General features: G+C 43.6%; 1 protein-coding gene across 9 annotated transcripts in view; it reads right to left on the bottom strand.

The window, feature by feature from the left end:
• Nucleotides 1–3,519: 3,519 nt before the first annotated feature.
• Nucleotides 3,520–10,925, bottom strand: part of PRUNE2 (prune homolog 2 with BCH domain) — a 254,412-nt gene continuing 247,006 nt past the window's right edge. For 7 of the 9 annotated variants that reach the window (XM_027614380.2, XM_027614384.2, XM_027614383.2 and 4 more), the window contains 2 exons: nucleotides 10,702–10,749; nucleotides 3,520–6,799 (listed from right to left, as the gene is read on the bottom strand). In XM_027614380.2, coding sequence (XP_027470181.2) covers nucleotides 6,769–6,799; nucleotides 10,702–10,749 — 79 coding nt within the window. In that variant the 3' untranslated portion in view covers nucleotides 3,520–6,768. The remainder of the gene's footprint in view (nucleotides 6,800–10,701; nucleotides 10,750–10,925) is intronic. The other 2 variants (XM_027614387.2, XM_027614388.2) reach the window with 1 other exon arrangement.

Here is a 10,925-nt window from a genome sequence, read left to right as displayed (position 1 = left end):
TTTGGGGGTGATGAGGTGTTTATGTAGACAGCTTACTCTCAAGTGTTTGAGGAAAAGTAATTTCTTCTACTGTTCTTGCAAATTTGAGGTTGTTTTCAAATAGTAAAAACCAGAGGTAAACCAAGCAAAAATAGGAAATGAAAGCTGGGAATGAGCTGGGGGCGGGCAGTAAAAGAGATGGACTAAAATAGCTCTGGGAGAAGAGGAGGAAGGATTAAGGAGAATTAGTCTATTTGGAAGAGGGGGTGGAAACAAGATGCTGACATAGTTGACAGAAACTAAAGGTGGGGTTGGCAGTGGCTTTGGAGAAGTTGGCACATTAACAGAGAAAAGGAGGGGTATGTGGAAAGATGAAGAAAAAAGAGGGTGGGGAAGAGAACTAATATTTATTGAATGGCTTCCCTGGGCATTTAAATCCCATTTAACTCTTACATAACCATGTAGGATGAGAGTTTTATCCACATTTTTTAAAAATGAGCAAACTAGAGCTCAAAGAAGTTAAGTAGCCCAAAGTAATACAGCTGCTAAGCCAGAACCAGGATTTAAATCCCAGTATATGTGATTCTAATGGCAATGGGATGGTAGAGAAATGGTCTCATCAGGTCAGAGAAGGGAGATTATTAAATTTTTTTTTTCCCTCAGGGATTGCAGTGGGCACAGAGACCAAGTGAGAAAATGATTGTAGGAGTTTGGAGGTTGGGGTTGAAACCAGGATTTGAATAATCTGAAGAGATGTGTTACTTGAAGTTATGGGAACATGGCAGAAAAAAAGGAAGAGAAACATCAAGAAATATAATTACTTGTAGATGAGAAGAGACAGAGGAGGTCAAAGAGGCATTTGCAGAAGGCTTGAGGGATATGATAGGGCAACTTCTAAGATGGTATCCAATGATCCCACCTTTTACTATTCATACCCTTGTGTAATGCTCTCCCCTTGAATGTGGGCTGGATCTAGTACTTTGCTTCTAACCAATAGAATACAGCAAAAGTGATACAACATCACTTTGGCGATTAAGTTATAAACAATGGTAACTTCCATCTTGCTGGTAGATCCTTGTTGGTTTCAATGAAGCAAGCTGTCATATGGGAGAGGACCAACAGTCAAAGAACTAAGGGCAGCTTCCAGTTAACAGCCATCAAAGGATAAACGCCTTAGTCCAACAACCTTAGAGACACTGAACCCTGCCAACAACCAGGTGAACTAAGATGGAAGCAGATTCTGTCCCAGTTGAACCTTGCCCGAGCCTTGGGCCCACACTGTGATTGCAGCAGTTGGGACTTAGGCATGGAGGACCAGCTAAGACGTGTCTGGATTTCTAACCCGCAGAAACTGAAATAATAACGCGGGCTGTTTTAGGTCGCTGAATTTTGGCATACAGTGGATGTTCGTTATTCAAGGATTCCACACTGCAAAATCATCTATTCACTCAGACTTATGTGTAATCTCAAAATCGATACTCATGGTGCTTTCATGGTCATTTGTGGACATGTCCAAAATAGTGAAAACTTTGAGTTGCCTGATGTGCACTTTCCAAGCTGAGGTCAAACAAGGAGAGGTTCTGCTTCTTGTTTCGGTCTCATACAGTAAACGAGTGTCTTTTTCATGCTCAATTTAGTGCTGTGTTTTGTGCATTTTTGTGATTTTTGTTGGTGATTTCACTGTTTAAAATGGTCCCCAAGCATAGAGCAGAAATGCTAGTGTTCCTAAACACAGGAATTTCTCCGTATGGAGAAAATTCATGTACCAGATGAGCTTCATTCAGGCATGAGTTATATTCAGGCTGTTGACTGCAAATTCAATGTTAATGAAGCAACAATATATATTAAAGTGTATTTATAGAGAAACACACATTGACTAAGGTTATGTGTTGATCAGTTCATGGAAACAATATGATCAGTGGCTCACAGGAACCCAACCCTGTAAGTGAGGAGCAGTGGGTCAGCATTTGCTAATCCAGCATCCTCAGTGACTTTATAGGACATAACTACCTCAAATAAAGAGAATCGACTAGAATTTGTTTTGTAGCAATAGATAACGAATACAGGCAAAAATGGGAATTTAGTTCACCAATCTAAGGAGGAAGCCTTTCACAAGGGGGTCATGATCAAGCATCAAGGGTGCAGTTTGCTTACAAGGGGTAAGGCTAGAGAGAGTACTTGGCAGTGATTAGTATCTGCCATCTAAGTTATCATTAAAATGGTCATATATCAAAAAGAAATAATTTTGCCTGGCCCAAGAGATTTATTTCGGATGAATGCGAGTGAAACTCTGGAGGAAAATTGGCCTCACAAAGCAGTCTCTTTGCTCTGTAAAGCCCACAGCAGGGTGAGGAGTGGTATGTACAACCCAAAGGTCCCAGCTCAGTTAAACTCTCCATGACTGTCCAGGGTGATGAAAGCTGGGGTGGCTCTGGGCAAGCACACTGTCACTGCCCACACAGGGAGACGGTGCAACTGCAAGAGAGGCTGCGGAAGAAACAGCCCCTTGGGAGACTTGACATGCCTCGCCACAGCTTTTCTATGATCTGGGGCTGAAAGCTTAACATTTTATTTTATTTGCTTTTAACTTCAACCCATAACATAGTCTTTTTGATTTTGTTTTTTAATGAGGCTCCCAACTTCATCCTGGATCCCTACTCCTAGCGCCACCTGGTACTCCAATGAGTGTGCTAAATCCCTACATAGGGATGAGTCTTGTATAATAGGTAGCATTGGTGTCTGCATGTATAGGTTTAGAAGTTACATGAATCTCCCTATTGAGATTTTTGAGTTGTACTGAGTTTTTCTTTCTTTTTCCACCCTACCCTGTAAGTGTGGCTCGATGGACGTGTAGTTTGTTGCTTTCTAACAGCTGTAGAGTATGCCACAGAGTATATTCACCACATTTCTACTCATCCTCTTCCCTAGTGTTGGACTCCTAGCCTGCCTCCAGTTCCCACTACCATAGTCAGGGAAAGGGGGAGATGAACAGAACAGTTCACCTGGAAGCATCATGCCCTTCGTTTGACCATAATCCCTTCTCTGTTTTCTCTCGTCCTTCCACCTTCACTGGGTAGGGGACAATATCCACCAGGACTCGTTCCTAGATTGTGAGAACATGCCATGTCTCACTTTCTGTAGAGCAGCTGCTCCTTTGATTACTCCGACCACTTTTGGAGAGGCAGAGGTACAGATCTGTTTAGTAGATTTTTCTTTTTTTTTTTTTTTTTAAGGCACAGGGGCTAATTCCCAAGTCTGATTTTGCCTGAAGGCTGTATAAGTATGTATGTGGGGGAAACCCAAAACTAAAAATAAAATGCCAGTTACTGTATTTTGATTTTAAAATAAATACACGCCACCAAAAGGCAAAGGACAGAGAAAGGAGAAGTTGACAAAAATCAAGTAACCACAAAAGCCACAGGTAGTTCTGTCCTCAAGTACCAAGTGCCAAGCTAGACCGACATCCACGTAAGTCTTCGGCAGAAGTGAAGCTAGAGACTCTTACTGACACAGAGAAAAGACAGCCCGTGACTTGTGGAATCAATTTTTATTTCTGAATTATACAGAGAGGCTATATATATATATATGTATATATATATATATATTTTATATGGTGGTGTTACATATCTTTATATTATTAATCCACGCTATTTATGGAGAAATTATTTATTTACCAAAACAGAGTCTAATAGATACTTTATTCTGAGCAATCCAATACATGGTAGAAAAACTTTCAAATATATAAAAGATTAGTCTGTGCACATCTAAATGTTTCTAAGGGAGCAAACTACCGAGGCATTGTGATTAGATGAGCTGCAAACATAGTGCTGTAACCAAATACTTAAAATGACATCTTAATAACACAGAAGCTTAGAGTAGCGACTTCCTCACACAAGTTGGAGTGTATCTCAGAAGGTAACCCCACAAAACATTGTATGGCTTCAATAAGGAACTTCAGGATTTTCTCCCACACCCAGCTATTGCCCTCACACAAACTTTTTCACTCCTTGATAGTATCTTCTGTGTAGATTTATGTTCTTTCTTAATCAAGGAGCTAAGCAAAGAATGGTTGCCACCTTGGGAAAACAAGACATTTGCCCCACGACCCCTTGATTCCCTGAACTACAAACCTACAAGAAAAGTGTAGAACCATTCCCAGAAGTCAGAACCAAAGCAAGAATGCTCAGAATGCAAGAGCTAGATAGCTACTGATGTGAATGTTTACATCTGTCTACCTATCTGCTTAGGGATTATTTTTTCAGGATTCTTCTAGAATTCTATTTACTTGGACGGAATTTACAGAGTGGCTTTTCTCTAGCACGTGCAGTTAAATTAATGTGTCTTTTTAAGATAATAAAATAGCAGATGCCTATCGGAACAGTGATGCAGCCCATAGAACAGCATGAACAAAATCAGTGACTGGGAGAGAGGCTCATAATTTCCATGAGGGAAGATGAAGCTTCCAACAGAATACCACCTGAGTAGTTTTCCATGAACAGGCTAGACAAGCTCAAGGAACATGTGAATGGTGAGACTGTTGCTGTGTCCGGTTGAATATAACAAGACTCCTCCATCAGTAGCTCTGTGTCCTCAGGCTTGCCCCAACTGAACACAGCCCCGATTTCTTCATTCCTTTCTGTAGTTAGGGGGCCCACTTAATTCATTTTCCAAAATGGGACAGAGCTGAGCAAAAGGGAGCACTGTCAGTAACTGCGCCAGAGCAACGGTGCTCAATGGGTGAACCTACCAAAGATTAGGTCACTGGTCTTATGTCAACACTGAGCTCTGGGAGAGGCATAATTTGGGCTTCCAAAGGTGGAGCTGGGCGGAGAGAGCGCACATGTTCTGGGGTTCTTCTGTTGGATAAGACAGATGTTAGGAGGGAGGAGACCCAAAAGAACACAGTTCAGCAAGATGCTCTGTTGAAAGGGACACAGAGGGGAACTCGGTGAAGTATGGCTCATGGAGGAAAGAGCACTGACCTGTGTGTATGAGCACACGTCTGGAAGGTGGGTGCGAGGCAGACGTGAAGTGAATGAGGTCAGCCACATCCAGTCACCTGTACAAAGAGGTCTACCTCAAGGTGTTTGAAAGCTCCTGATACCCAGGGCTCAAGTGCCCCCAAAGCTCTCCTGGATGTAGCCACCACCCCAAGCCCATGGTGGAACCCTGGCCTCCACTACATTTTTACTGTTGCTAGCTCATTAGTAACAGGTGATACCAGAGAGTAAGAACGGCCCTCCGAGTAAGTCCAGGACCTCGGCAGCCCCCCTAAACAGCCAAAAGCCTTCCAAGCAGGCTTCACTTGGGGTAATGTAAACGAACCCCGAGCCATGCTTTTGTGGGGAGGACTCCCTGCCTTTTTCAGCAGGTCATTTATTTTACCGAGTACAGAGGCCAACATACTCTTTTTAAAGAATAAATGAGTTTGCAGGCTTCCTTATACATTCTGTTACAGAAACTCATAGCCAAATCCTAAAGGGGAGAAGGGGGGGAATGGGTGCACTGGGGCAGGAAGGGCCCAGAGAACTCTTTCTATAAAGAGAGTAAATCGTTTAGGCTTTGCAGGCACCGTTCAGTTCAGCAGCTGCTGTAGAAGTGACCCCAGCGAGTTTGCGACCCAATTCGTACGGCCCTGTCGCCACAAAACTTTATTTACGGATACTGAAATTTGCGTAATTTTCACGTGTCGTGAAATATTAAAAAGAGGTTTTTTGACCCCAATGTGAAAGCCATGCTTAATGAGGAGGCTGTGTGAAAATAGGTGGTGCGCTAAATTTGGCCACGGCTTTGCCAAGCCCTCTGCTTGAGGCCCGCGGATTTGAAAGCATGTTGGCATTTTAAAGGGCATGTGAAGACTACACAGAGGAATTTTGCGAATGATCTCCTATTTCATGTTAGAGCTCTGATCAGATCCAAGTGATTGAAAGCAGACTGAGATAAATGAAGGTTCCCAAATAATGAATTTCTGAGCGGGCCACCTTACATCCGAGTCCTTGGCACTTACAACGTAACATTTTGAATGAAGTTGACGGCGTGAAGCGCAGAGAGCTACCAAAAAACGCCGACATCGACCCTTAAGTTTCTCAGCATGGAGGTTCTCAACATTCATCGGAGAAATAATGATTTCTAAAAAAACCAATTCACAGAAAACACGACGCCCGATTTGATAACTAGAATAAAACTGAGGTGAATCAGAAAACCTGGGTCCCCTTGAGACGTTAGAGACGATTCACGGGGACAAGAACCAAGGGGGCACACTCAGCGGATGGTGGCTTCACACCTGAGTCCGGTTTACAGCTGTGCTAAGCGAGCAGAGGGTTTTAAAGGCAGAGTTCCATGGGGGACACAACTTGCCTGGGGAACGTTGAGCCCCAGGTGTTTTAAGCCTAAAATGATCACCAAGGAGAAATCCAGCCAATCTCTGGAAACGGATCCACTCGTGACTAAGAGTGGACGGAAGGTATCTGATTGGTCAACACCAGTCTAAGAGAGGAGATACCACTGCACCAAGGGCTAACAGAATATCGAAGTGGAAGGTCCTATTGTCTTGCTAAGGTTCAACTGAAATCTTTGAGGCACGTAACTGGCAAAATAGGAAAATACACACAATTTCATAAAATATGTGAAGAGTAAACAAATTCCCTTACTGTTATTCCCCTTAGAAATTTAGAATGGCACCAGGTAGTGCAAAGTGGAAAAAAAGGAATATCAGCCCTGTCTCTTCCAGGTAGGTAGGCTTCAGCAGAATCACGAAGCAGGAGAGTATCTTCTTCCAGCCATGGCCAACTAGGGCTTTCCTTTTAGCTTCAGGTCAATACTTAGGGAAAAAAAGGAAGAAAACAATGAGAAATGTGAGCAACTGAATACGAAACATTTAGTGATGATTCAGAGTGGCAGGTGTTTGCTTTTTCTGCCCCCCTCAAAGGACTTACTGAAAATAAATCATGCAATCTCTTATGCTAGAAAAACCTGGTAAGTCACAACCCTCCCCTCGTTGCCAAGGCTTTCCCTAAAATGTGGAATCTGTTTATTTTTTACAAAGCTGTTTCTGGAAGCATTTTACGCCTCTTGAAATGATCTAGGGAGGCAACAGACTTGTGTGAGGGCTCATTTCTGAAGTGGACTAAGGAACATTATTGCATTTTGGGACGGGATCTACCTATTTCTAGTAAATGGCCTTCTCTTGGGGGGGCAAATCCACGATCTGCCTGAAATAAGTAACATCTGATAAGTGCTACATAGCAAGAAAGTGGTCAACAATGAAACAACAGCAAAACAAAAACAAAACCCGCAAAAACAAAAACAAAAAACCCAAAATAAAACCAAACCATAACACTTTCTAGAGCCAAAGAATTTGTTTGAAATGGGTTAGCCTAGCTGATTGAGATGGATTCTTACAACCTAAGAAAAGGTTGTTTTTAAGAAAGTCTCGTGGGTTCCCAAGTATCTAGAAAATAGTTCAAAGATCTCCTTGGGCCACCATCTACCGCCACTTACTGAACCTAATCAGAACTTCCTGGCACCTACCAGAGAAGAGAGCTCCAGCCAGGATGCTCAAAAGAACGTCAGCTACGAACAAAGAAAAACACCATTTGAAAGAGGCAATTTGGGAAGTATCTGTGGATTTCACTGAGACCTGCCTTTCTGGCCCTTCCGTCCACACGCCGCACAGGTTCCTGTGCTTTGCTGGTGGGATCTGTAGCAGTGGAGGGGTTCCTTCGTGCATCTTTGCCAAATAAAGCCACTGGGGGCCCACGCTGCCTGCCCATCTAGTTTACAGGAGTAAAAAATATCTTTCCTTTGAAATGCCTTCAGTTCTACCACTTATTAGCTCGGGGCCTTGGCCGAGTTACCTACCTTGCCTAAATGTCTATGTCTGTATCTGTAAAATAGACTACTCCCACCTCTCTCAGGGCTTGCTAGGGATGAAGTCTCAAGTGTTTTCAGTTGTAAGTAGGAGGAGGAGCCTGAATTGTAGTAGAATAAGTAGTACCTCAGGGTCTTTTTGAAAGGGGCCCAGATAAAAATCTGAAAACAAACAGAACACTGTAACCAGGATGCCTATTCTGAAACACCTCATTTTTCACTTTTTTTTTTTTAAGATTTTAAGTAATCTCTACATCTAACGTGTGGCTCGAACTCAGGACCCTGAGATCAAGCGTCCCATGCTTCACTAACTGAGCCAGCCAGGTGCCTCCACACTGACTTTCTGGTAAACCTTCCAGGGTTTTTAGAAATGTACCCCTTCAACTTTTGGTAAACAAAAAGCTGAAACACGAAAACCTATTTACACAGTTTATGGAAGAAGCCAGAGATAGTCAAAAGTGGACGATTTTTAAGTAAATACAGGAAACCACACTGAAGATTAATTTTTGAGACAACAGTTGTCCTGTGGGGCCAACGAAGCTACCAGCAATGCTACTAATTTAAGTTTCTCCCAATAGTACCACATCCCCTGGATTGGATACGCTTTTTATTTACGTGAAAATATTTTAAAAGCATACACAAGTCTTAGGACATGAACGAACAAATAAAACCCAAACTTGAAAGGGAAGGAGACAAGCACCTGGAGATACCTCTTAAAATAGAATGCTTTGGGGGAAAAGTTTACCTTGAGTCAATTACAATACAAAAAGAATATCCCTCCCCTTTGGGCAGGTGGGCTGAGATTTCTAGAAGCAACTTTCCAGGGAGACATAGAAACTACAGGCCATTTTGGCTTCTCACGTGTGTTAAACGAGGTTCCTTACAACGTATCTGACAATATTGTTTCAAGATAAATACAAACTCTTGTGTTTTCTGGAGGAATATGGGGGATAGGCAGAACTTCCCTTCTTTCTCTAAGGAAAAGGAGAGGGGCACACTTCATTTGAATCTTGGCTTGATTGAACTCCTTGAAACAGCCCTTGCAGGTTATCCATTCTGTACTCGCTACAGAAGGTGTAAAATGCTTCCACGCAGGAGCCAGACAAAGGTAAATGAAGCCCCTTAGTCTTATACTAACGAAAGCCAGAAATCCAGGGCTAGAAGTCAGCATAAGAATTTCTTGGCCACTCTTGCCCCTCAGCCTGGATCTCATCCTTTGCGCTGGGATCAGGTGCCTGATAGGAGCTTGGGAAAGACAAGGCTGAAGAAAACGGAAGCGAGGTGAAGAGTATGTTCTAAGAAGCGGGAAGTAACATTAAGCTTTGCAGCATCCCTCCCTCCCCCGTGCCCAGCCCTGCAACGAACCCAGACAAAAAGCAGTGCTCTGCCCCCTCCCCCCCCAACCCAATGAGCCCTACGTACAAACAAGGAGCCAAACAGACAAGACAGACAAAGGAGTGGGTAAGCCCGCAGATGTTGCAGCCGGGGCCAGCGAGCGACCACCCCGCCTCGCAGCTCGTGAACTGCGGGCCTAGGACTCTGCTCGAGGGGGCGCTGCTTTGCCGAGGGAGGGGAAATCTGCAGAACGAAGGTGGCCTAAGGGACTCTGTTTTGGCCTTGCAGAACTTCTGTGTGGCAATTTGCTTGAAGCAATTGTTCGTGGGACAGGTGAAACCTTCAGAAAAATAGCTGTGTGATTTCCAGAGGTCCCCGTACAGCCTTTGTTCTTTACTCTTTCGTGGGGACCTTCTCTCCGGGGTTTTTGCCCATAAACTTCCTTAAACTGTAAGGTCATCGCGGTCCCCGCAGAGCTGCTGCACTATGATTTTCCATTCTTGCTTGGGACCTCGAGGGAAAGGGGGTCCAAAGAGAACAAAACACGACACTAGCTGCCACATTTAAATCCCATCTTTGCCCCTCCTGGATTCCCGGAAAGGACCGCGTTAAATTCTCCACAACTCAAATCAGGTTGGGAGCCGTCAGCTGGATGGTCAGTTTCCCTCGGAAAGCATGTTGGTGACCACACTTTAGTCCCTGAAACTGACAACTCTGTTCCCGTAGGCAACGAATGTTGTCCTCCTCGAGTCTAACCAAAGTTAGATCAGAGGCTGCACACCCATTCCAGAATTATGACCACCTCTCTCTGATTTCAAAACCACTGGCCCCGGGACTGTAGACTCAAATCCCAGCTCTGGGACATTTTTACAACTGTAAAATGTGGGACTGGTCAGTTAATCTCTCTACGCCACTCTTTCCATACCTGTAAAATGTACCTCGTAGGCTTGTCCTAAGGATAAAAATCAGATAATGTGCCTGAGGCTTTTCACAAAGAACCCGGGCACGTGGCGACCACTCAACTACGTGTTAGATTTCCATTTCTCACAGGATGAGGCCAGCTGGACTAGCTCATTCCGCAAGTTCCATCCAGACTCCGCTGCCTCTTGGAATTTTCAAAACAAGGACCTCTTCTCCCCCATCTGCCAAATATGAGGCTCAAATGGAAGTGCCAACTTTCACTAAAATGATGTAATTCAGAAAGCAGAGTTGCATTCCTCCTGCCCAAATGCTCTTACATCTGGCTCTACTATTCATTTTCTGCCCGATTTTGGATCGGAAAATTGAATGCCAAGTAGATTTAAGCTGTCCTTAAGGGCTGTAGTAGTGATCATCAAAGAGACGGTGTGAAGCCGGCACATTTCTCTTTTAGGGTTCTGATTTGAGAAATAGAGAACCTGAGAGCCGAACATCTGAACAGAGTTTACCCAATCCTTGATGTATTTGTATTTTCTTTCAGAGCCCAGCCATACAATGCTACAAGTAACCACACAGGTGTTATGGATGGTGAATTCTTACTCCTTCTCCATGGAAGACATTTCTGGATCATTGTAAAGGCAGCTAGTTCTGAGTGCAAGGAAAAACAAAATAGGAAGCAAGTAAACATTTTCTCCACTGTTACCACTTTGTAAGCACAACAGACAGGGCATTTTAAACTGTTTGATGTTGTTTCATTGCTAATATGGAACAAAGTTACACCTGAGTCTCTTACCATCGGTTTTGAAACGTAGTAACTGCCCATG

The sequence above is a fragment of the Zalophus californianus genome, chromosome 13 (assembly GCF_009762305.2).
Source record: "Zalophus californianus isolate mZalCal1 chromosome 13, mZalCal1.pri.v2, whole genome shotgun sequence".
Classification (NCBI taxonomy): Eukaryota; Metazoa; Chordata; class Mammalia; order Carnivora; family Otariidae; genus Zalophus; species Zalophus californianus.
This window is presented reverse-complemented; position numbering and strand designations above follow the sequence as displayed.